Raw genomic sequence first — 26478 nt, 5'->3', positions numbered from 1 at the left:
AATGTCAGACGATTTAAATGTGATGAGGATTATTCCCACGTGTTTATTTGTTTCGGAGGTTTGGGGTAGTATGACGTATAGCTCGGGATGAGCTTTAACCCGATGTGAAGTTTCGCTGCGTCTGAATTAGGGTTTTCGCGTGGGCTGGGATAGTGGCATTCAATGTTGGGGGAATGTGATTAAGGGAGTAGACCCCGCGTGAATTTCTGGTGCAACTTTATGGTACTTGTACAGCCTTGAGACCGGAATGTAATGTTCGGCTGGTGTGTTCATTTGTCTTTATAATTGGGTATAAAATGGTTTCTGGGGGGGGGAGAGTTGATAAACTCATGCATTAAATCCAATGAGATTTTTTTTGTGCGAAATATATAACTCAATTTTATATATATCTTTTACCGGAAGCATATGCATAATTTGTTTGATTGGAGTATAAAATTATTACATATACGACAAATAGGCTTTATCGCCGTTCACATGATTTTTTTTCGATTATAATTGAAGATTAAATAAATATTGAAAACGCGCAAGTACTTTGTCGCCTTAAATCGCAATCAATGCCAATTTCTTTGAAATTTATAATCGTGAAGAGGTCACTTTTTTCTACCGGTGCACCGACGAAAACAAATTAAATTGAAAATCCTTAATAAAATCTCTAAATAAGATCGTGATACCGTAACACAAATCACTCATCACTTCTACGTCTTCCTGATGCATTCTCCCTACCTTCGGGGCTCCGGTAATTCGTTGCAGGGACACGTCATTATCAATGACGTGAATTTTACCGAGTACCTGGTACTTTCTCCACGTTTATTCGATTTTCCGAGAAATACACGTAAGTGAATAACGCGAAAATCTCCTCACAGATATCGGAAAAAACCGTAGATAACGCATAGGAAAGTGATTTGAGTCAATTAAATTTTTGGCTGAACATTTGAGAATTTCATCATCTACTGGAGATATTAACGCTTTAATGTTGCTGTTCAAATTCCAACTTGCAAACTTTAAATAACAAAATGACTCTCAAATGACTGCTCGGCCTCCTCATAAACTATTTTACCGCTTGGTTACGACAATGATTTCATCTAGAGCTTTTGCAAACCAATGCTGACCATAAGAAAAAGTGAAAATTAAGTTCTAGGCCTCGTGACATTAGCCTAATGGGCTCTGCAATACAATGGCGGATCAATGCATGAAACCATAGAAAATCTTCGGCTGATGAAGCGCCAACGTCGATTCTTCCCCTCGTTAGCTGTGGTACCATCACTCTGACTCATTCGCACGGTCGCCCTCATCCCAGTCACTTCAGGGATAAACGCGAGTCCGAAAGCCACCACACTTTCGCTGTTTTTCCGTGGAACGCGGCTCCATCCGCGAATTAATCTTGACACATGCGTGTAAAACGGTGCGATAGAAATTTCGAAATTTGGGTACTGTGAAAGCAGTTAAGAAAAGACCGTCTGTAGTTTATCAGGAATTACGGCGGTTCAGAGGATTGAAAAAAAAAAATTAATTATCTTGCGGGCTCTAACGCTTGAGGCAGGACATCTGAGAAGATTTTCTGATTTTAATTGAACTACTGTTGCAGCTAAGATGAACCTTGAGGAGTATCGGAAACATGGTGAGCAATAGTTCGTTCAAATATAGTTTATTTAAAACAGATAGTTCAGATAGTTTATTTAAAACATTTATATTTTTTTATTTTAACCGGTTATTGTAGGCAATTTAAGTTTTAAGAATCATTGGAAATCATTTTGCTCGAAAGAAAACTCCCCTAATCTAAAATTGGTCTTCATTCGAAGACTAGACTGATTCCCCTAACACGATAAAAATAGTATTAAGGCAGGATTTACTTCATTTTATCGGTCCATTCCTGGACACGCAAATGCCAATGTCAATTGAACGAAATGACTGAAGAAAAGTATGTCAATAAAAGACTGAGGGGTGAACCGAGGACGGTGTTACGAATTTTATGACATTGGATATTGTTCCTCATTTACATATCATTGGAATTGTCCGTGACGATTTTCCCATTCAATTCAATTTGACCCAACAGATGTGATTCAATAGGAAATCATCTGCCCAAATCCTAAAGATCGAAAAAGAGTCTCTGCACTTTTCCATTTATTTTATTGCTTTCAGTTTATTACTCCATATTATTGACGGTCTCGTTTATTCTAATGGATACAATGATTTTCAAACTATATTTTCTTATTTCTTCGATTTCATTCTGTTAAAATTTTTTGAAATGTAACTTCCAATCATTTCTACAACTTCAATATGTTTTTTTCCAAAACTTGACCTTCTTTTGTTGCATCGTGCAATCAATAAAATGCCTCCCCACCATCTAACCATTTTTGGAATTAAAGAAACTCGTAAAATAAATTAAACACCTCTAAAAGATTGCACCAAGAATCGCCACAGCACTTCATTCTCTCTTTCCCCCTTTCTCTCTCTAACACCAATAATCGTCCAGATTCGATTGTATCGAGCACCGCTGTTTCGTTCAACTTCAAAAGTGATTAATTCCTTTATTGTCCATTGTTTCAATCTGAAAAAGGCAAGGAAATGGTGGATTATATAGCGGACTATCTCGAGACAATAAGATCAAGACGAGTGTATCCAGCTGTGTCGCCCGGCTACCTCAGGCATATTCTGCCAGTGTCAGCGCCAGTGGATGGAGAACCGTGGGAGAATATTTTCGAGGACATCGAGAGGTGCATCATGCCAGGTGTCACACACTGGCAGAGTCCCCATATGCATGCTTATTTTCCAGCCCTCAATTCACCTGCCAGTCTTCTTGCTGATATGCTGGCTGACGCGATTAATTGTCTTGGATTTACCTGGGTAATTATCAATAGTTCAAATTTCGATACAATGTTGTTGTAAAATCTTCACATATTCCAAATTTGACAGTAACTATCAATTAATATTTTTCCATTAGCCGGAATAAATCATTAATCGCTAATAAATCATTTATCTGATACGGGAAATATTCCTGCACTGGTAAAACTATTCAGTGTAAATAAAATAGGAATAAAAGTGAAATTTATGTTTAATTAAAAACTTTATAACAAGCTATTCGGACAAATTAATTACGTAAATCCGGATAAAATAAATTGAATTTTCCCTGGGTGTAATGCCAAGTTCAGTTTATTAGCTGTGAAATAAAAAATCGGGGTCGCTTAAATTTTTTATTTAAGGCATCGAGTCCAGCTTGCACAGAACTTGAAACAATTGTCATGAATTGGCTTGGAGAAATGATTGGTCTACCCGAGGATTTTTTACATCGTCCCGGGGGATCTGGAGGCGGTGTGATTCAGACAACAGCCAGTGAGGCAACACTGGTGTGTCTCCTGGCAGCGAGAACAAGAACTATCAGGGCGATACAAGAGAGCGAGCCTGATCGATCACCGGCGGAAATAAATTCCCGGCTCGTTGCCTATTGTTCGGATCAGGTGATTAATTCCGCTCAATTGCAATCCACAACAGGGAAAAAAGTTTTGATTCTCAGGGACGTACATCTTGAATTTTCATAACTTTGATTTCTAGGCGCATTCGAGTGTTGAAAAGGCAGGGCTGATTGGGTTGGTGCAGATATGGTATATCGAAGCTGATGAGGAACTCAGTATGCGCGGAGATATGCTCTTGGAGGCAGTCGAAAGAGATCGAAAAGCTGGCCTTATACCGTTTTTCGTGAGTAACAAACCCTTTGATATACATTGATATTGTATAGGGCAAAAATAAAAACGTCCCTTACTATTTTTCCGGCAGACACAGTATCATAAATAACTTCCTTCTGTTTGAGTAATATTTTTGTTAAGGAAAAAAATATTTACATAAGCGCTAGACATCCCATTAGGCTTTAAAAAACTTATTTTCCTATATCACAAAGAATTCCCTCAGTCGTGTAATTAGTGAAAATATTTGGTACACGATGTGAACAACTCTCCACGGAGAATGGTTTAAATCAGAAGAGATCAAGTACGGAATTGTTCTCAGCGGAGAGAAACAAAGTAATTGGTGATAAGACGTGGGTAGCCAATCTTCTTACTTCCGGGCACTACAGTATTCCATCTCTTCCTAATTAGCGTGATGGAGAATGTTGAAAGCCTGGTAAATGAGTACCACAGGGACTGCTAAGACTCACAATAGTTGTATGCAATACCTGAAAAAATTGTAATGAAAAAAATCTTGGAAGCTGTATCGATTAAACTGTCGAGATAATTGACTATTTTTAATTGACTTTGTTAGGTGTGTGCGACCCTGGGAACGACAGGTGCTTGCTCATTCGATAACCTCGAAGAAATCGGTCCTATTTGTAAGTAAATAGTCAGTAATTAAATGTCGAATAAGATCAACCTGACATTCAGACGGTTTTTACAATTTTGCAAAAGCATATTTTGAAAAATAATAATTTTATGTGTAATGTCTTTCCAATGGCACTAAATATTCATAATTTCTTCTCAGTTTCTCTCTTGCTATTTGATACATAACTTTGATGATTGAATTTCATTGAATCTCTATGTGATTTGTACCCCTCTCTAATGGATTCTTGAATATATCCTGAAGTTTATCCGGACGGAGGAAAAGCCGATCCCACGTCGAACCTACACAATTATCAATCAATGAATACGTCAACGTCAAATTATATAATGAAAATTGCCTTCATTTCAAACCAACTTCCTGGATCCTCTCGCACAAACTCCGAAAAAACATCTCAATGAAAAATTATTTCCCCTCGATCAATGAAGACATTTAAATCCCCAATTATCGTAATATTTTGCCCCCCACCAGGTGAACGGAATTGCCTATGGCTACACATCGATGCAGCATATGCAGGCAGTGCGTTTGTCTGCCCCGAATTTCGTGGTTGGCTACGCGGTATCGAGTACGCGGATTCAATCGCCTTCAATCCAAGCAAGTGGTTGATGGTTCACTTCGACTGTACAGCCATGTGGTAAATCTCATTGTTATATCTCTGTATCTCAATGTAGCCGCAAGATCTCTCTTGAAAATTTTCGGAAACCCATAAAACTCGTTTCGAACGGATGCGGATGTGCCGTTATGTCTTTTTGTCTCCTCACAATTTCCGGAATTATTGCAACGGTTCCTGAATTATCTTAAAGATGAGGGATTATTATTTTCAGGGTGAAAAGCAGCCAGGCACTTCATAGGACATTTAATGTTGATCCATTGTACTTGAAGCATGAGAATTCAGGTATAGTACCGATAAATTTGTGTGAAAGAATATTTTTATTTTAGATTTATTCATGCACTGATGTTATTTTCAAACATTTACTTATTATTTTATTTGGTAAAGAGACGATTCCTGGCTGTTTATGTAGAGAATTTACAGTTTGATTTTGAAATTTTAGGTCTTGCCATTGACTACATGGTAAGCAATAGTTTATTCGTAAAAGTTATAGTAGATTTTTATTGAAAAATCTCCAAATACCTGCACATAATTACTATCCCAATTTTCTCCCCGTGTAGAACCAAGTTTTTATACAGAATTTAATGATATATCCTAGCGTCACGGGTCACTAATCAAACATGGCGGATTTCATGGAGATAATCAATTATGTTATAGTTATAATAGATCATTTAACACTTGATAATCGATTAGTATAAGCCGACAGCAACGCCGCGGCCGGTGGCATTAGTTAATCCAGAAATTACACGATCAAATATCTATAGTTTCTAAATTTTCTATCGTTCTTCTCATTTAGCACTGGCAAATTCCCTTATCCAAGAGATTCAGAGCTCTCAAGCTGTGGTTTGTTATCAGGAACTATGGAATAACGGGCCTTCAAAAGCATATACGTGAGGTAATGATTTATTTCGTTGATCGATCAAAACAATCTAGTGAATTGACTGGACCATTTGAGTGAATTCCCATTGAGTTTTCTATTAATTTTGGGCGATTCCGTAATATTTCGTGATATTTCTTTCTGAACTTGTAGGGAGTTCGTTTAGCTAAAAAATTCGAAGCTCTCGTCCTCGGTGATTCGCGATTCGAAATTCCTGCCAAGAGACATTTGGGAATGGTGGTCTTTCGACTTCGCGGAGAGAATACGTTGACTGAAAAGTTGTTAAAAAAGATGAACACCAGGGGAAAGGTGCATTGTGTGCCTGCCGCTCTGCACGGAAAATATGTTATCAGATTCACCGTCACTTCCACAAAGTGAGTACTTCAAGCAAGAAATTTTAATTAACTCTTATTCATCTCCAATAAGTATTTTAAATATTCTCGAAATAAAGAAGTTGCTTTAGGATAGAGAGAAGGTAGAGCTATTGAGATAACGGTTTCGATCACAACATTAAGCCAGTGACAAATTTCGATCCATAATTTATAAACAATCAATTGTTTATCGTATCAGTCGTTTCCTGAAAACGGTAACAAATTGATTTATATCCAGAATTCGGTACAACGCTAATTCAGTTTAATTTTCAAAGCACTACCAATGAAGACATTCTCCGAGACTGGGGTGAAATAAAAAATACAGCTACTGAAATTTTAGCAGCGATAACGGGATCGCCAGCGAGAGTCAGGGTATCGTTAGCAGGTAAAGATAATATAATAATTTTTGGAAAACATCATCAATTGTTAGGAAATTATCCAATTATTCGTGGATTGCAGAAACACGGAAGAAAAACGAGGACTTTGGGTCTAGTCTACTCCTGGCCAATTCGCCAATGTCTCCAAAAATTGTCAATGGAAGTTTTGCTGCGATTTATGATACAGCTGATGTTTTCAATGACTGCATGAAGAAATTCGATCAATTGCGCCTGAAGCCGAGCAATAGCCCAGGTAAATACACTTCAAACGCTATATTTTTCGTATTCAGGAATATGGCTATTCCTATTACAGAAGTTAATATTATTAATTAAATCTAACGAAGCAAAAATATTTAGAAATATTTATTCCTTAGCAATGAGGCGACGCATCAGAGGCATTTTAATGTCGGGCAAGCAGTTCTCATTGGACTCCCGAATGGATCTAGTCCAAGTAAGGAAGGAATAAAAGATAAATAGAATAAATACAGAGATTAGAATATTGAAGAATAATTTTTTAGGGATATGCGTTATGTGGACGTTACAACACCGAGCCGACAAAAAATTCACCTCTCATGGAAGTTGAAGATGCCAACGGGAAGACCGAATCAACATTAAGCATCGATAAGTCCAGTATGACAATAGACGGTGAGATTCAAGAGTAATCATCATGTAACTCGAACATTTCCAGGCTCACGTATTTCCTTGACTTTCTAGTTAATTTGCAAAATAATTTCGCCAAGATTGATAGATTAGAGAATTCGCTAGTGAAAGATTTTGTAGCCCTATTAGTAGCTTCAGTGTAAACAACAGAGAAAAACTGTGAAAAACAAAGAAATTCGAAAAATTCAGGCTCTTACGATAATTCATCATCGAGATCAAGCTCGGAGTACTCAGTTGATGATAGTCCATTAGTCGATAACAGGAGGGGTCTGGTGCAAGAGGTGAATGGAACTGTCGGTAATGATGAATTTAACCTGGATAAGGAATTACCGAGGAGTGAAACTATCGGTGGATTTAGCAATTTAACACCAACAATCATCACCAATTTCTCTCATTCTGATAATGAGATACGTAAAGTTAATGGAAATATCTGTGGCAAGTGTGGACACATTAAGGAGCCGTAGACATCCTTGGAATGATAATCAAAATTAAAGCCAAAACTTAAAGTAACGAACAACCATTAGATTTCAAACTAATGCAAACTAATTAATAAGGATAAGTCAGTGAATCAAACTCTCTTGAAAAATAATAAATCAATTCAACTGTTGTCGAAGAATGAAAAATAAATTCCCTGAGTAATTTCACATTGTTTTTAATGTTCAAGTAATCAATAAAATGGACAAACGTCCACTATCTGTTTACCATTTTCCATTTCCATTATAACTCATTATTTTCATCAACTGAAAACAGAAAACGAGTCAGTGGATAACTAAGTCCTTTAAAAAATTAGGAATAGACTCAATTGTTATCGAAGAATAAACTAAAAAATTATTGAATAAGTTAAAATTATCTCTTTATTGTTCAGGCGATCAATGAAAAGTACAAATATCAGTTTGAGACTTAAACTTTAATGCATTCGATGATATGGCATGATTTCTACAATTTATTATCCATTTCCATTCCAAATCATTCAACTACCTTCAGTTCCATCGCTACTCCTCTCCTTACTCTAATGATATTTCCAAATGTCTTTCAACAAATCGCATAACCATGAGCACATTTTTACGTACAACTATGATATTTCCTTGTTCCGGGATTACAATAATTTACAGTCCTCCCCATTTATATGTAACAATCTCAATCCGAATTACCTAGTCATCCGTTATAAATAATCTTTAACATTCATAACAACGTCATATATCATTCTTCGTTAATTATGAATTAATATCAATGGTAATTGAACATCAACCAGTGATAATAGTTGATGGTGATAAATTTACGACTAGAAATTATCATAAATTGAGTCGGCGTTCTAAAACTCACTTCAGTATTGATGATAACAATGAAAATTTTTACAATTAAAAATTTATTTGCATGAGTATTTTTAGAATCATCTCTACGCTACATCTCTAGAGCAAGATGGTCGCAAAAAACAAGCAGCGCGTGTCGATTTGACTCCCCCCTCCCCAATACATAACTATAATGAGACACATTTTTAATTACATGTATGTCTTTCCCGAGGGTTAACTAGTCCCTTCTATTTTAAAAACAATTTCAACTTCATATTTCTTTCGTACTGGTAGACCAGATGAACCGTAATTTAATCGTGAGCGAAGCGAGCCGAATATCATAAAATATTGTATGTCATATGGCGATGGAAATATTCAATAAAAATTACGAATCTCTTCCATAATTTGCCAGCAAAATGTGGTTACAGAAATTTTTACGAAACTGTCGCGTAATTATTGTGTACCCATTATCTGCGAAAAATTGAAATATAGCCACTTCAATCTTCTGATTCTAATTAATTGGCGAGCGAAATGTACATTTTTTAATTTTTACTAAATATTCATCTCCACGTAGATAATAATTTCATCGTCTAATGACATAACATATTATTTCATCAATTTATATTCATTTTTTTCACAAAAATCGTATTGTCATTGATTAATTCCGTCATTAGTCATCCGATCAATAGAACGGCGGCAGGTGACATGCCGTCGTCTGATCAAAAAAAATTGTATCGATTATTTCCTTCTCCGCCCTTCCGATCAATAGAATTGCGATACTCAGCCCCGAGATTTTTTTCTGCTCTCGGTTCGCCCAATCAGAGCGCGATTTCAAATATACATTTGTACGGTAATATGACGTGCACGGTAATATTACCCGAATGCTGCAACAATGACACTCATCACTTTGTACAAAATAATCACAGCGTAAACGGTGGAGGGGGAGATGTGCTGCGTCCAACGTCTCGACACTCATGTGGGTGCAACATAGATCATGTAATGATATACATTGAGAGATTCAAAGGTAAAAAACATGTCATTGATTTACATAATGCGGAATTCATAATTATCTCGCTTTCACATAATCGTCAATCAATCTCATTAATATATAGATGTATTAAATATGTATAATGTTTAATATAAAAAGCGCTCTTGATCGGCTGCCAACACCCAAGGAGATGTCTCACGACAACAGAATTTTTTTTCTATTTTCTTTCTTTACCTCACATGGCACGTGGAATTCGACTGCGAGGCCAGGTGACCAACGAAACGAAAAGAATTACAATGGTCATGTTTTGCGAGAAATATTCATGGGAAATTTAAAAAAAAAACTGGATACTCCGAATGAATAAAATATTGATCCACGCGAATACAATTGTTGAGACTAAGGCACTTACGTCACGCGTGGTGTTTCCAGATATCTAGGATTTGAATCCTCTGATAGCATTGCACACTCTAAAACTTTGTACAATTGTGTTGATTATTGCCTGAATTCAATAATTAAAGGGATACCAGACAGTGAAAAATTCAATTTAAATTTTCCGATCCATTTTTTTTACAGTGACTTAAATTTTTTGAACCGATTTTCTGATCGATATTCTGAATCCGCTCAAAAAGTGTTTTTTAGGCCGTTATAAAAAAAATTGCTATCTTCACTCATTGGAAACTTCGAATTCCCAAGCAAAAACATAACAATTAATGATTTTTTTATACGCAGAACTAAATGATTTAATTAAACAATTTTGTGAATTTTTAGGTACCCCGCGATATCTCTAATGCCGCTCGATGATTATTCTGACCAATCGAAGATGTCCAAGCTTATCCTCGGTCACCCCTTCGAAGAAAATGTTTGCACGGGAGAAAGCAAACTTATAAGGAAAGTTTATTAAGAAACATGAAATAACAATGGATAATTGGTAAATGGCCTCGCAGACGCGCGTGCGAAAATGAACAAATGACGCGACATGAGCCGCATGGCTTGCCAAAAGAACCTCGGCGGGTCTGTTTTTATCCCGAGGTGCACGAAGTTTGTTTGGCAAAAGGCTCTTTGTAAAAAAAAAGCCTTTCTGTGAGGATATGAGCGTTCAACTCGATTCTCCAACATCGTCAAGCCGTATCCTTCCTTATTGCATCATTTATATCCTCAATGGTTGAGTCGTTGGAGGTCACGAGGTGAAGGCCCACAGTGCATTCTCTTCATATTTTGTTCTTAAATTATGTTTCATCAGGATGGAAGGTGGGTTTATCAGCTACTCGTTCAGAATCCACATGAATTGATCACAACTCGATTGGTTGATCATCGAAAACCGATTAAAAAAAAATAGAGAATATTTTTTTCGTATCTCTCGCCAATTTATCCCTCCATTTCCGGGTAAAAAAAATTTTTGAGAAGTTTTTTCAACTGTTTCTCTCCATTTTTTTCAATGAAGTTGATAGTAAACATTCATCTCTTGTTAGTGCATAAATTAAAAAAATATTGATTGCTGATAAATGTACTTTGTAATTTTTTTTTGCGTTTAAAGATCACCTAAATCGATCATGCCAGTCATAATCAATCATTTGACAATTAATAATCGATTAGTGAAGGCAAAACCGGCATCAACGTCGGGATGACGCTAGTATCCATGTGAATTTAGAACGAGTAGCTTAAGATTGGAAGAATCATACACCGAAATAAAACCAATAATAAACCATAAAGTATCATGCATCCGTGCAGTGCCAGTGCTGTGAGCCCTGAACTCTGAACAATTCAATTAATCACCGAATTATTTGACTTCTGATTAACTTCACCATCAGGAAGTAGCAGCAACTCGTATACGTTCGAAATTCAGCCTCATTGAGTGTATAATAAAACATGCAAACTCGTGGAAGAGCAAAGTGTAAAATGAGAATTTTGTCATCATCAAACACTGAATACCATTAAGATAAATAAGAAAAAAAATTTCAATTTTTTCACTTTAAAAGGACATTGAGGATATCTAAATGGCGCGACTTGGTCGAGAACTATTGATGACTCCAGAAGACTCATTTTTCCTTCTCTCCCTAATCCAAAAAATCGTCCAGCGATTGAAACCAAATAACAAATGATATGTTGAAAGAATTTTAACACGTAAATCGATAAGCATGGACTAGACCATAAGCGTGAATGAGCGATAGAGGTAATGAATTCAAAATAACGTAAATAGGAATCAATAACGATTACCAACAGTGAGAATAACATTTGGAAGAGAGTCTAGGGTACAACAGAGTTCCAGACTTTTTTTTTTAATCAATTGAGCTAGACTGACTAGAGAGGAAAAACATGATTTTCGTTGGAAAGTCATTAATATCAGAATTAGTCGCCCATTGTTCCCCACTCACTCTCAACCGAAAATGTCAGAATATATCCCTTGGATATTGAAACATCTTCACAGTCATAACACTCTACCTAATGAATTGTCTATCTACTCATCATAATGCAGAGAATATTCAACTAGAAGCATTGTACTTGATATTAAAAATCATCTAAAATTTGTTTCACAGAAACTAAACAATTATTCCATGATTGGAGGATAAATCAGCCAATTCGTAGAACACCAGCTTCCAGTTGTGTATTCTCACGTAAATAAAAACTAAGTGGTGGGCATGCCATTGAAACACGCCGTGTTTGATGCCCCCTAAAACATCGAGTTAACATTGAATAGTTCTCCATGGAGGGGAATTTACGGTCATCAATGGATACAATGGAGAATATATAGGATTAGGAATTAAACAGGTGGAGGATCTAACATCATGAGACAGCCAGTGAATTCTACCTACATCTCTTGTGTCTTCCTTCGCGGATTATTATCACGGATTAATGAATTTAATTAAGTTTTTTTATTTATGGGCAATTACTAGTAAACGATGCTGGTTGGTAACCAGGAATGAGCGGCTCAAGGCCACATACGTAGGTAATTATTGTTCTTTCAATTATTTGAAGGTTGAAGGTAAAAAAATTATTTCTTTCGAGCCTCGTACGCCGCTGGCCTCATCGCAATAATTAAAAAGCAATCATTGATGAGGTGTCAATCTCGAGAGTTGGTCACCATCATCATTCTTCGATGACATTATTTTTCAGGGGATTTTTTTTACTTGTGGGGATATGCGCGTTTAGAAAATTACTCTGAACTTTTGGAGCGCGAGGGAATGGAATTTTTAACAACCATTAAGTAACATGAAATGTCTGTCGAATTTTTCAGTGACAACTCAGTATTCTCTCGAATGTTCAAGGGATTCTCGATTCTTAGATCTATATAGCATTGAAAAAATGAATTTTAAAAATTCATGCAACAATTATTCGCGATTCTCAATGGATTTAAACAGGAATTGTAAGAAATTGATTTCGCACAGTTAAATTTGTCGCAATTTTTTTCTTCGCATAAATTTCCGAATATAAATATTTTTGATAATCGAAAAAAAAACTATGTAATTGATTTTAGTGCACGTTGTGACCAACATCGAGGCCTCCTACTGTCTATCAGGATCTCTACGGGAAAATAAAAATGTACAAACGATCAAGTGTGGCTGACAAACGGTGATAATCACAGTGACCTACTAAGCAAGCCTGGACTCGTCAGGATTGAATTGATAATGAGGAGTGTTGATAGGATTAATAGAAGTGTGGTATTGGAACACGTGGATGGGGATACCCGATTGCACATATCTTCCTCACAGAAGCACATGTGACCAGTGCCGGTACTTTCCATCATGCACACGTGATCCACCATAAATAAGTTTATTTGCAGTTGGGATGTGCACGTTCTTCGGACGCTCTCGTAAGCTGAAAAATTGTAAGTTATTTTTTTTATTGTATTGTTGAAAATAACTACCCCGAGAGTGGATAAGCACAGGGGTTTTCCCTTTGCTTGTCGACTCTTATGACGAGAGGAAGAAGGCGCGCTGAGTGTTTATCTTATCCATCGGGGATTGATTATTTGTTCAATTGTCACTTCGACTACGCGAAGAGAATTTTTTTAGCAAAATTCTACTAATAGCATGCGGAAGGAGAATTTATGTTGGGAGGCGCGGGAATTTTGTCCGTAAATTCTCAGTAGCGAAATCCGATGATTCAACTCACGTGATCTCTGATTTCTGACCATTTTGACACAGCATCCATTGCAAGTCATCAGAGGGGGTTGATCTCTAGGTAATGCTGTGTAATTGAAGGGATCTTTACACCTCAGATCAGTCCACGAGTCACACTCGTAGCAGTAGACAGATTTCGCTGTAGTTAAAATTAGAGAAAACTCATCAATGAATCCACCTTAATATGACGCACATGGAAATCAATCCAACTACTTTCAAACTACCCAGAACCTTAATATGACTAGGTCCTTACTGAATGAAACTCGTAACACAGATATTTATCAGTAGTAACTCACTTTGACACTCGGCATGACAGACGTTGGCAACCGCTAGTAAAATTGCCACTGAAAGAAAATGTGATTTTCGCTTCAGAGGAGTTCAATAAATGATTCTACATCATTATGCACTGTCAATTAGAACAAATACTCGTGAACTTATCATCAACATTCTACATTTCTAATTCAACTACATGATTTACATGAGTTAATTTCTTTACAGTACGAATTTCATCATTTTTATTTCTCTAACGACTCACCATTCGGCGGGAACCCGCCCCCTCGAGAGCTCGCACTTTTCTCGAAATTATTATTAACATGTGCAAACAATATTTTTCTACCCACTACATTCTTCCTTTGACAAATATAAAATTCTAAGTATTTTAATAACTAATTTCTTTTACTTCTTGCGAATGTGGAAGTCATTCAAGTTCCATAATGAGCTATTATGTTATGAATAAAATAAAAATTCTCGGTTGGAGAGGGAGTATTTTTAATCAGGGATATCATACGGTCAAATTTTTTTACTGCAATAATTCAAAGCATCAATTCCATTACGATTTTTTAATTGATTAGTGATCGAAACACGAAAAAATTTATTCTTTCATAATACTTCCTTCTCCATCCGAGAATTATATCCCCGTTCACTATTGCCTTGAAAAATGTAATTATTCACGTACTATCACCAATCACCATCATAACAAAATAACGATTATTCCAGAATCAAATCCAATAAATTACAAATTGCAAGAACCCACCGGTTATCATGTAGTCCGCTCCCATGTTGGACTCCGCTACCTGTTGTCATCAAACAGATTAATCCCAGCGCTCACGCCTTCATTTTAACATGACCATTAGTCACTCGTTAGCTGATCTGCACTTCGTGTCACGCGGAAAATTTTGAAATTTGATTTTCTTGATAAATCCTGAAACACGTTTGTCGTATCGAATCACTTGAAATTGTAATCGTATGAACCCAGAACATAAATAATCAAGGAGTAACAAAATTAATGATACAATAGAGAATAGATAGGGAAACCCTTGAGGTGTTAACCCTAGCTGAGTCACCTTCCGCGAAACAAGGACGTTGGTCACCATCGTGGAGAAACGCCGCGTGCGTTATTTCGACAACAAAGTTTCCGAATGCATTCTGTAGAGTCCGAGGGTGTTTCGCGAGCTTCCGGCGACCTTGTCACTGAAGCACGTTCATATGGCATGAGAAAAAAAAATTGTACTCTCGAAACTCATTTTTTTTCTTCAGTAATTTTGAAAATTGTGTTGTTCTGAAGCCATTTTAGTTTTCTTGACACTTTAATTGGAACATTTAAATTTTACAATCAGCCAATTCATAATAATTGATAAACAACGACACGTTGCGGCGTTTCCCTCATAGGCTGACCAATCTAGGGTCGATTCCCTGCGAGAACTTGAGTATTAACTCCTGGGCTTTTCCTCAGCCTTCACATTTCGAGAGCAATTAAATAGCGATTTGGTGGCTCAATATTTTGAGTGCCATTACCTCGAGATGAATTCATATTTTGAAATGTGATTTGATTAATGATAATTTGCAGTGATAATGTTATTATTCTATTATTATCCTTAAAGAAGTCGTAGTAAATGTGACAACCATGGATGAAAAATGAGAATCGTTCATTTCAGGAGTCTACATGGCTTGTTTTTAAAAAATCATTAAATAAAATTTGGAAGTCTCTGGTGACAATATAATCTTTTATTTGAACAATGAAATGACCATTGCCTAGGGGCAATGCAAATTGCCGAAACACCCTAGCGCGTGGGTTTCAACAGAGCAATTTTGGATCCTCTGTACAAATTTTGAATCATTTCCGTCGTATTGAGCCATTCAAACTAATCGTTACATGATTCTCGAAAATAATAATACGAAGAAAGAAAAATAAGAAAGAAACCCCGGAGCTATTTATTCACTGACAGAATTCAAGTGCTGTGTCCGAACAGTTGGAGTTCTTCCCCCTCCCCTTTTCTTTTGAGGTCTATTGGGTATTGATTTGCATTAAAAAAAATTAATTTATACTTTAATGACGGAACTGACATTTAAACGCTATGAACATAAATTCCCATTGCTCCTACGCATTATTCCGTAGTTTAGACGTTAACATGCAACATAAATATGAATTAATATGAATACATTTCCATTGTTAATTTACAGAGGAGAAAAAAAATGAGAGCAATGTAAATTGCCTGCACTCCCCATCACGTGGACTCGACCAGAGGAAAATTGGATCGCCTCGAATCGTAACCGACTTCCATCACAGTAAACCACTCAAGCACATCGTTGCATGATTCCACAAAATAATGTTTGAAGGAAAATAGAAGAAAATTGAGGCATGAAATCCCTCTCAGAATGCAAATATTGAGTCGAAACACTGTTTTCCCGGAGTACTCCGTATTATCGAAAGCTGTTTTCCAGAACTAGGTCGATGGTATAATATCCCTCACAGTTGTCAACGCTGCTTATCACTGTAATGGATCATTCAGATGCCGGCATAACAGTTCTAATAAAGCCCCGGTGAGTATTTAACATGATGACATAAAGGACTAAAATTACAAGAAGTCTCAAATAGCCGCGAGTAAATCGATTGTTTCTAATAAGTCCCTCAACATCAAAAGAATGCATTAATGAAGGTATTGGTCTATCACGAATTAAGTAATTATTTCGAAAAATAATGGATCAAGAAGAAATGCGGCATCTGTCACCTGACCTACCCCAAGCTCGTCCCCCATCGCACTTGTCTGGCTCTATCATTGCAAAGCACTTTGATTTACCTTATTCAAACCAGATTGGAAGTAGCTGCACCTCGGAAGACTGCATATACCACAACCAGATTGATAACGGGCTGCAGCAACTACCAGTGATAGCACATGTCTCAATTTTTCCGGATTTTATTAAAATCCTCTCATTGGTGCGGACGCTCCCGCCGTCACACTCCGATCTGACACACATGCCCTCACGTATCTCTCCCTCATGTTTACTATGCCCTATTGTTTAGTTACAACTGAAGTCCCTCGAGGTATTCAAATCCGAGGAGTCACTCGGCACCTCTGAAATAATTCCTTTAGAGGGAAATAATTTTTAGTTAAAAAACCCCTCAATGACGGTGGCAAACGTAAATACTGAAAGTACAGATTCCGTATTGATTCTTGATTTTATTTTTTAAATTATTGAATAAGAATTAACTTTTCGAAGTATCATCGATCCATTACTCTCTGCTTCTGCATTGCCGATAAATTAATGAACGTTGACCAATTAATCGGGATCAACGTGAACTTAAACTTTGGTTCTTATCAACGATGAGAGAATGGAAATCATGAATAATTTACCGATATAAATTGAATGGAAATTATGCGAGAAGGAGAAAGTTCATTTGGGCAGCAGAAGGGAAAGAGCGCCGGGGGGATGAAATGATCGGTTAGTGTTCGGTATTTATTCGAATTTACGGGTTGGAAATTTTTAAAATACAGTATTTCCGTATTTTCTTGATTTTTGACACCCACGTTAGACAATAAACGACAGCCGGCCGAGACTCAAGCTCACTCACTGCACTGCCTATGCAGATAACTATGGTTCAAGTCATGTGAACAGTCGCTACTGTGGTCATGGGCACCACGCGATTGCGCGATGAGCAAATTTGGGATTTTGCGTTTGGCGAGTGCCACCTGAGCAACCACTTGGCGTGATCAATAATGTTTCGCTGCATGCGGTGGTGGTACGGGATTGGTGCGCAGGCGTTACGTGAACTGCCAGGGGGTTTTGGGTGACTACGACGGGATGAGGGTGGTTTTGTGTGGGTGGAGATGTCATTGCACTGAGAGGGAGATCAAACGAGTTTGGAGGGGGGGGGGGACAGGTGGGATGGGACAGTTATTTTGGAGATGAGCGAGTTGTGCAGCCCTTCGATAGGGCTATTTTTGGATGGAAAGAGGGAGTTCAGATTTTTATTTTAAGTTTTTAGACGCACTGGGGCAGAACGGGGAATTGACTGTGTCAGCGTGATAATAGAGCGTGTTGTAGGGGAATCGATAATAATTGGTCGATTAACGAGATAATTTTTACAGTTATTCAGGGCGGCTTTTCCGGGATCAATAACGAAGGTGGAGGATTTTTCAAGGGATCGGGTTTCCCCTCTGGAAAAATATACAAGCCCCAGTACTCTCTTTATATTTTAGATTTGGTTGTTTCTTCGCGTCAACTCCTGTTTTCAATTTTTAATTCATTTTTCATACGATAAACTAATAAGATTTGGAGTTAGATTACTCAGAACTAGTCTGGAAACCGTTCCATCCTAAGATTTATTCATATTCATCCAGTTACAAACGACCACAGATTTCTAAAGACCCATTTTTTCCGCCCTGTATTCATCAATACTTGCAATTAAATATGATTAACTGATTGAGAATACTGAGACATCAAAATCCCTACGATGAACAATTTACCACCAATCATCACAAATCTTTCTCCACAAAACTTCATTAGTTTTTTCGATCAATACATAACTAAAACAATCACTTCTAAAATTAATAAGTGGAACAATCACGACAGCTTGGAACAGTTCCATTAATCATTATTAACGACCTGTCGCGTGCTGAACGTGATTTAATGAGTGCGATAATTTCATAGCGATTAGCCGCAGAGATAACTAAATTCGGGTGTTGAATCAATCACGAAAAAAGAGTTCTATAACTTGAAATGCGACACTTGTGGTTTTTTCAAATGTTTAAAGCTGGTTCCTCCGAGTGATGACTGAAGCTCAATCAACACTCGATGATATAGGGGCTATTACTACATTTTTAATGATAGAGGTTGTAAAATATGACACCTCAATAAACAAAAATTTTTTTGTTATTATTGAAACCTAGTGAGATATCCTTGCAAATGACTTACGGATGCCCCTGACGCTCCGTTGTTCACCACCACCAGGTGAGTTCTGGAATTCCTTTGATATTCTACCACTCAGAAATATCAGTCGAGCTAATTAATCCATTGGAATATTGCAGTATAATGCACAAAGAGCATGTGATTTATCGAAATATCAAAACGTCGTCGGAGCCGACGTGACAATAGAATTTAATTTTCAAGGTTTAATTCGATTTTTAAAATTGAAAGTGTCAGTACACCTTGTGATTGCATTCTGCCCACGTCTAGCTACTGCATTTCCATATTCAAAATCCAATAACATCCTATTTCGACGGATTACTATTTTTTTTCTGCGGAAAGTAGAAATTATAGATACACATATCAATGAATTTGAATATTCAATCGTCATCAAAATAATTGAAAGGAGGGAACTATGATGTTACGAAATTCATTCCTCGGCTGTCTGATATTTATGAACCTGTTGGGAACTTATAGTTCCCAAACTGAACAAATCACCTCACCTGGATACAATAATGGTGAGAATCTTTAATACTGATTATTGAGAAGAGTATTTGATGGTATTAAGCCATTCATCCCTCGAAGACAAAGTCTTTTTGTTACCAAGAGGAGCAGAAACTTCGTAGTTGAAAACAGAAAACTCTAAACGTAAATAACGCTTGTTTAAACGCTGAAAGTCTTTATGCATCACGTCATGTTTTTTATCCGTAAAACATGGTAAATACCAATCTCAATGAAATGTTTTTAAAGAGCTTAAAAGGCAGCCTCTTAAGCGTAATTTACGGTAAGATGATTCTGAGTGCTGCGAAATTTTTTATTTTTCGTCTCACTTTGCTTGAAAATTATATAATATCCCGCATTTTTGACTGGAAATATCTCGGATAAATCCTCCCAAACAAATTTGGAACTCCCTGCATCCTCATGTTATCAAAATTTTTAATTAGAAATTCATGATTGATTTTTCACTGTCTGGAAAGCCTGAAAACTTAGTGTCATTCAGCTCATTACACATATTTTGCAAAATTCTCCGAATTTATTAACTTCGGTCCCTGTAAAAATCGACGTTACCCTCAACAGTAATTATCCCTCGTTTAATCAAAAATGATCTAATCCTGCATTCCCCTTTTCCATTCTCTGTTCAGCAACAACTTCTGTCACTCTAGCCCCAGTCACCGGAATGCACCATCGTTTTTTCCTTGAGAAAAACAAGCTAATTCGCGAGGTGAATGCAGACGTAAAAACCTTGTTACGTTACTTCCCAGGTGTCTCCGACGATCTAACCACAACCACTCGTTCCCTCGTCGAGATGAAATCCGTAATGCACAGCTGCATGAACGAGATCAAAGACATTGGCACTGACGTAGCCTTGATAAAATTCCAAACCCTGTATCTACCAAGGAACCTGACTCGGTTGAATTTTCATCTGGAGAGACGAGACAAGTTGATGACGCAGAGAATGAACAATGGGACTGAGACACTTGTCAGTGGAATGAAAAGCCTCAACACCTACTACAAAAAAATGCGAAAAGACTACAAGAAAATCCGGAAGGATTTGCAACAATTGAAAGAGTTCATAGGAAATGGGTCACTCGAGATGTCCTGTCCTGTGTCTGTTCAGCCCGATGGACAGGTGAGTCCTCAATCAGATTTTCTAGGGACTCCTCATCCAGATGCAATCGCAGATCCACATCTGGGTGGGACTGTGGCGCCCCAGTTGCCAGATTTACCAGTGGTTCACCATCCAGTTCATCCATCCACAATTTCCCCGACAATCGACCACCACCTCAACAGCCTGATATTCGGCCAGGAGCAGATAAAAAATCAGATCGACGAAGGTATCGCCAAACTGGACGCATCGGTCGCTCGTCTCGAGAAGAAATTGGAGACGGCCTTCGCTGACTTCAACCAGGACACGAAGCTCATCCACGAGAGAGTCGTCCGCGACATCGCCAGAGTGATGCAACAGATATCCGACCTGAAAGGCATGATCACATCGCCCAGCGGTCAGCCGCCAGCCACATCTCAATCTGGTAAAAAATTCAATGCATTCCCCCCCGTCAGAAAATCACATCCCCAACGCCCCCAACGCCGTTCATCCAATATTCCCCTCCATGGTGTATCATCTCGTCTAACGCTAGCCGAATTGGTTAAATTTTTGTCAATGATTAAAAATGCCAGAGGGATATTCGATAGAATTCTAGAGAAGAAACCAATTGTGGGACTCGGCGGGACAATCGGCATGGGGAAGCTCATAGAAGCGCCAGAAGGATTTCCAGATTACGCGGGCCTCATGGGGGGAATTTCGGGGATCGCGCTGATTCCCAATGAGGAATTAAACAGTATAGCTGATTTGCTTTTGGAACTTCCAGCGGTTTTCGGTATACCGTTGCCTCCACTGTCAGAATTGCCAAATTGGCTGGTAGATACCATTGGGGAGCCGATTGGAACGCCGAGGCCCGCAATGCCAGTCATAGATAATATGTATGAACCAACGGTTTTGCCCCCAGAACAACCTGACGCCTGGTTGCCTTGGTTAATACCAGAATCCACTGGATCACCTGATGCATTACCTGAGATAGTTGAACAGCCTGACAGTCTGGATTTGGAGCCAGATCTGCCGATTCCACCACTTCCAAAGCCCACACTTCCTGCACCTCATCTTGGAGGCCTGATCCCAGAGCCCACAATACCAACGGTCCTGAAACCAGGACCTCCTTCACCGATTATTCCGGAAATTTATCCTACGCAGGCAACTCGACCTCCAGGAGCTTCACCCACAACTCCATCTGTTCCTGAACCAGCGAGTCTTCTAGAACCCGTCACCGTTCTTAAAGCAGCAGGCCTTGAAAATCATTGCGCTTGTTCCTGCCCCTGCGAGTGCACCTGTCCTATATTACCGCTTGAATTTCCGAAGACTACCACGAGGCAGTGGTGGACGAAATTTCATCAATCTCTACCACATTCTAAAGTTCCGCAGTGTAAATGTCTCTGCGCGTGCCCGTGTCCACCACTGCATAGCACCAAAAGACCTCCTCATATCATAATGGAGGAGGAACGGGATACGGAGAGGTCTCCCTGGAGTATCCAAGAGGATGATTCGCCTAGCTATTATGATGATACGATGACGACTGGTCACTGGCAATCACCCGTCTCTGAATCTCCGGTTGCTGATGGCAAGGGTGATCGTTGCTGCCACAGGATTGAAGAACTGTCCAACGATATCGGGGAGCTCGTCGATGACTTTCAGATGCTGAAGATGACTGTGAGGGATGAGATGATCATCACGAGGGAGGCCATCATGACACAGATGAATGAAAAGTTTCTAGCTGTTTCGGCTGCACTTGCTGGCACCCATTACACCAATGTACTTCTTCATTCTAACGATAAGAATGCTACGGATAATATTGGAGAGATGATGAAGGGACAGTTCAGGAGAACTTATAATACCTTGAGGGGTGTCACTGCAGCTGTAGGGCGGATGCGCGCGGTTGTACAGAACATATGTAAGATTTTTTTTGGTAATTAATTCATCTGGTTTATTGAACACGTTCATCATTTTTCATATTGTTTAAAACTATGTCCTTGAATTTTTCAGTGCGCTCTCATTCCAGTGGAATGAACTACGAGCCTCCATATTACAATCCATACTGGGAGATGCACTACAGACACAGAGGAATGAGAGACCCTCTTTTTCGCAGATCATCGGTGATGCGGGCAGCCAGGGAGTCCTTCCCCGAAGGTTTTCATGGGGAGAAAGTGTGAGGTGTGGGGGATAAAGGAGAGATGGGTGAGCTATCGAAAATATGTTGTGTTTTGTTTGTTAGGTTTGTAATGGAAGCGTAAATGATAAATTGAGTAGAGGTAAATAATAATGAATACAAGTAGTACATCTCTAACGCATGATGATCTGTATCCTAAAAGTACAACGGATGGTATTGTTTTGTCGTCGACACTCAAGCAATTTCAGAATCAAATGCCACCTGACATTCTCCCAGAGGTTAAGGCCAGGGCACCTTTTACCTGAACTTTCAGCGATGGCAAATCGATTTACTTCGAAGTTAAAACTGCCGGGACACAAAGTCCAATCAGTTCTATTTCAATAAAGAGCATGCAAATACACACAATTAAGAAGGATATCCCCGACAAATGGCGATAATTAGGTAGACGTTTATGAGTCATGAGAATTATCGAATAAATAATTTCACGTTTATTGTCAAGGTACTCATGTATAAAACTAATGTTTTAGAAGGTCGTTCGATTTTTTCTGGGTTTTCTTGCGAATCAGTCAGATTAAGGTACTATTTTCGGGATAATATAATGAAAATATATCAATTTGGAATCCTTTTAACGTTCTCGTCACATGATTTGTTAGCTTCAGGTACAATTGAATTACTCAACGCCATGTTGTGTAACTTCATTCGATTTGGTGGGATCAACTGTTATTAAATGACATTGAAATTTGAACTTTAAAGTCTTCGCAGTTGAAACGACTCAACATTCAGTCCAGCTACATCTTTTATAACATTACAAAATGAGAAAAAAATGAAGCGGTCGGGAAGTGAATAATTTCATCCAAAAATTTATTAAACCAACATCAAACGCTCCTCTGTGACCCTAATACACAACTAATAATTATCGTCATTCTCTAATCATCTACTAAATTTTCCCATGAATAACCTGCTTGTCCAATGATCTCGGATACGTCTTCCACGGTTTCTTCATCTTCTTCCCCTGTTTCTTCATTCTCTTCATCTTCTCCATTCCCCTACCACCATCGACGCCAGAATTTACTCGCGGTTGTAAATCCCCACGATCCCTCGATTTTACCATCGATCCTCTGACCAAATGATTATCAATGGACCTCGCAATTCTAATTTCGAAATTCTTCTTATCAAAATCAACGAATTGCCTTCCCACCCTAGGAATCACCTCGACATCACTGGAATACGGTACGCGCCCCACAACTTGGTCATCGGTCACGAAATTTCGACGTTTCTCATCCTCCGTCATTCGTTTCTCATCCCCCCGAAATTCTTGATTCATCGTCAACGGTACGTCCTCCACTATCTGCTCGTGAACTCCCTTCCCAGGCGCATCTTCCTCATCTGGTCCAGTCGAGTTCGTCTGACGAATTGAATCCTGGGGGCTCTGCAGGATTCTCTCAAACCCCTTAAACTCATCATCGTCACCGCTGAAAGAAGGGACTTCAACCGGATAATTGAATACCTTTACTTCGCCCCTCGCAGCTGATGCTCCATCATCACTCCCTTTGTAGCAGCTAATCGGCTGTCCGTCAGCGTCAAAACCCTTGTCGCAATCATTATTCTTCTCCTCCCTTCCGATATCAAACCCACGGATATCTTTCGTGCTGCGCACTTTGTATTCGTTCGCCCCTTCTGAACACGGAAATTGAGAGGCACGTCGATTTGGGCGATTTATATCCCTTTCCGATGACGGCCTCCAGAGCTCTTCATTCTTATCAAAGTCCACAACTGTGACGATATCAGAATTTCCGTCTGCTCGATTTGCTACCGACATCGATCGTCTCCGCTGCTGAACTGGACTCCTCCACTCGGTCTGGCGATAATCGTCCTTAAACGAAAGATCATCCTCATTCTTCATTTTTTCAATCAGCCGACGCTCCAGGGTGTCCTCGACAAGGTAAGCCTCCGGGTTCTTCACCGTTTTCTGCTTTTTCACCTGTTTCGGAGTCCTCTTCGACGTGGGCTTGGCCTTGGTATTAGCCGTTGGCTTTGATTTGTTGTTACGTTTATTATTGTTGTTGGTATTCTTCGCAGGAGAGCGTCGAGTGTTCTTGCTCTTCTGGACTTTCCTCTGAGCCGATTCCTTCGTAGAATTCTTGGGAGGCCGTAGACGACGCGTTTGGAGGACTCGTCGTATCAATGGCAATGACTTCTTCTTCTCTTCTTTTGACATCTGTGGCAGAACGTTCTTCAGGGTGACTAATCCGTGCTCCAGTTTGTTCACTCGGCTCTGCTTGTGAATCCGTTCGAGCTGACGGCGAAAATCCGCTGTCAGTTGATCGACGTTTATCGTGGTGTCGGGACTTTCGGGGATTATTATGGAGATTATGTTACCAACATCCATGGAGGTATGTGTCATCACCGGATGTGAAGCTGTCAATTTACGTCTAGTTATTATCCAAAAATGTAAGATTTTGAGTTGTGGGTCATTGAACGAGTGGTTAATTTTTGAGGAAAAAACTGTCTACAGAAGATTTTTGAAGTTTAGATAATGCTTTTTATCGAGTTTTACTTACAAAGCCCTGGGTTAATTATCCAAAATATTGGGAGGAGTAAAATCAGGGGCGATTGGGTGACCATTGCTGCGGATTTGAAAGAATCGCAAAGACTGTAGCATTCAATCTTCCAAAATGAAATGATTTCGAGCAGCCGGACGAGATTGATCCGACAATAACGTCCAATAAACCGCTATTTATTGGCTAATTATAGGTCGAGGGGTAATAATTCTCTGTCAAGTGCTTCATTGTTATGACAAGCCGAAGGTTTATGTGCAATGAAACCGAAACAAGACATTTTTCCTTTTTTCCGTTTACTGGCGACGCAAGGAAAATTAAATGACGATTATAATTAATTTGAACACATTGTTGTAAAATCCAAGATCTTATTGTCAGTCGGAAGAAAAATCTACACATGATCTAGTACATAAATTAATTACAAATCAATTATTAGTTTCTAAACTGCAAAAGGACATTCCTAAATTGTTTCAAATGATCTTTTAACTTGTTGTAATTCGAAAATTCATGCGCTATGATATTTCGCGGCTGAAGCTTCTCTAGAAGTGCTGATGATTTCGTATATAATGTATGGAGTGGGGAAGGGGTAGTCCAATGTGCTGCCCTCTTACAGCAGAGTTCCGGAATACTTTTGCCTTGCACCTTTAGTTCAGAGGGTAAAATCATTGTTTGGAAAAATCCAATTTCAAACATCCCTTGTAACATTATGTCATGGTAAATGTCATGGGAATTTAATTTTTCAAAAATGATCAGTTTATTCAGGAACCAATTTTATTGAAATTTTCAACTCTGATGGTAACTGTTGTTCGCGTTCCACGTCCGCTTAATATTTTTCTACAGATGCAGCTCATGTGAGAAATTGACTGAACCCACATCGACGTTCTAATGATGGAACGTGCATAGGTCATCGAACCCGCTAAATACTTGGGGCTATCGCCCGCCCCTCTCACAACTTTGTATCATTTCGAAAATACCGGCGAAAACTGATTCTTAATCTCGATCAGAAATTAAAATACGCGTAAAATAACTTCAACAATTCTTATGCGAAACGAAACTATTTCATATTTCACTTTAAAAAGTCGATTTGAGAAGTAATTAAACCGTTCCATAACGATTTCGAATACCTGTTGGTTTTGCACGTAAATCTTGAAATCCAGGAGAGATAGAAATTTTTTTATCATGACCTTTTTTACAACCCTTAAGTCGCTCGACAAAAAAGGTCTTACACAAAATCTTGCTATCTACCTGAGATTCAAACATATTCAGAAAAAACTAGCAGAAAGTTCGAATCAGTTTAACCCGGTCTACCTGTTCGCTATGGGATGATTAACTCAACTGGCGGGTCTTCCAACATCGCTACCCAAATAAATACAAAAGTAAAAGCCTCAATAGAATATCCGCCAC

The 26478-nt window shown here is 38.5% G+C and overlaps 4 protein-coding genes across 9 annotated transcripts; 2 read left to right on the top strand and 2 right to left on the bottom strand.

Annotated features, from left to right (window-relative positions):
- Positions 1-1269: 1269 nt before the first annotated feature.
- Positions 1270-8061, top strand: LOC135162083 (histidine decarboxylase). Its single transcript, XM_064120202.1, has 15 exons — positions 1270-1618; positions 2558-2844; positions 3201-3455; positions 3550-3693; positions 4252-4318; positions 4795-4957; positions 5148-5218; positions 5376-5395; positions 5730-5828; positions 5964-6184; positions 6457-6566; positions 6641-6811; positions 6933-7009; positions 7077-7203; positions 7408-8061. The coding sequence occupies exons 1-15, from the start codon at positions 1591-1593 to the stop codon at positions 7680-7682; spliced, it is 2115 nt and encodes a 704-aa protein (XP_063976272.1). The 5' UTR covers positions 1270-1590; the 3' UTR covers positions 7683-8061.
- Positions 8055-17453, bottom strand: LOC135162130 (protein quiver). Its single transcript, XM_064120301.1, is given in 6 exon segments — positions 8055-13092; positions 13094-13308; positions 13606-13752; positions 13910-13957; positions 14647-14814; positions 16691-17453. Coding segments are annotated over 5 exon segments (513 nt in total). The 5' UTR covers positions 14672-14814; positions 16691-17453; the 3' UTR covers positions 8055-13014.
- On the top strand, positions 16080-23066 carry LOC135162076 (uncharacterized). 5 transcript variants are annotated; one of them, XM_064120187.1, is made up of 5 exons: positions 17584-17679; positions 18782-18842; positions 19143-19315; positions 19940-22300; positions 22393-23066. In XM_064120187.1, the coding sequence occupies exons 3-5, from the start codon at positions 19213-19215 to the stop codon at positions 22557-22559; spliced, it is 2631 nt and encodes an 876-aa protein (XP_063976257.1). In that variant the 5' UTR covers positions 17584-17679; positions 18782-18842; positions 19143-19212; the 3' UTR covers positions 22560-23066. The 5 variants fall into 5 exon arrangements, with proteins under 5 accessions (XP_063976259.1, XP_063976260.1, XP_063976257.1 ...); XM_064120191.1 differs by lacking the exon at positions 17584-17679 and having other exon boundaries at positions 18109-19315; positions 19940-20827; positions 21305-22300; positions 22393-23064; XM_064120189.1 differs by lacking the exons at positions 17584-17679; positions 18782-18842; positions 19143-19315 and adding an exon at positions 16080-16433 and having other exon boundaries at positions 22393-23065.
- Positions 23067-23342: 276 nt separating this feature from the next.
- LOC135162095 (uncharacterized) lies at positions 23343-26450 on the bottom strand. Of its 2 annotated transcripts, none has more exons than XM_064120236.1 (2): positions 26199-26450; positions 23343-24934 (listed from the first exon to the last, which is right to left on the bottom strand). In XM_064120236.1, exons 1-2 carry the CDS (start codon positions 26332-26334, stop codon positions 23454-23456), a joined length of 1617 nt encoding a protein of 538 aa, XP_063976306.1. In that variant the 5' UTR covers positions 26335-26450; the 3' UTR covers positions 23343-23453. The 2 variants fall into 2 exon arrangements, with proteins under 2 accessions (XP_063976306.1, XP_063976307.1); XM_064120237.1 differs by lacking the exon at positions 26199-26450 and adding an exon at positions 25078-25186.
- Between the last annotated feature and the right edge of the window lie 28 nt (positions 26451-26478).

This window comes from Diachasmimorpha longicaudata, chromosome 5 (assembly GCF_034640455.1).
Source record: "Diachasmimorpha longicaudata isolate KC_UGA_2023 chromosome 5, iyDiaLong2, whole genome shotgun sequence".
Taxonomy (NCBI): domain Eukaryota; kingdom Metazoa; phylum Arthropoda; class Insecta; order Hymenoptera; family Braconidae; genus Diachasmimorpha; species Diachasmimorpha longicaudata.
Note: the sequence above shows the minus strand (reverse complement) of the source record. Positions and strands in the feature narration are given on the sequence as shown.

Coding starts and splice junctions, on each gene's coding strand:
- LOC135162083 (XM_064120202.1), top strand. CDS start 1,591: ATGAACCTTGAGGAGTATCGGAAACATG. Junction 2,845..3,200: donor ATTGTCTTGGATTTACCTGG/GTAATTATCAAT, acceptor TTTTTATTTAAG/GCATCGAGTCCAGCTTGCAC. Junction 6,812..6,932: donor GAAGCCGAGCAATAGCCCAG/GTAAATACACTT, acceptor TTTATTCCTTAG/CAATGAGGCGACGCATCAGA.
- LOC135162095 (XM_064120236.1), bottom strand. CDS start 26,334: ATGTTTGAATCTCAGGTAGATAGCAAGATTTTGTGTAAGACCTTTTTT. Junction 24,935..26,198: donor TTTACGTGCAAAACCAACAG/GTATTCGAAATC, acceptor GTAAATTGACAG/CTTCACATCCGGTGATGACA.
- LOC135162076 (XM_064120187.1), top strand. CDS start 19,213: ATGATGTTACGAAATTCATTCCTCGGCTGTCTGATATTTATGAACCTG. Junction 19,316..19,939: donor CTCACCTGGATACAATAATG/GTGAGAATCTTT, acceptor TTCTCTGTTCAG/CAACAACTTCTGTCACTCTA. Junction 22,301..22,392: donor CGCGGTTGTACAGAACATAT/GTAAGATTTTTT, acceptor TGAATTTTTCAG/TGCGCTCTCATTCCAGTGGA.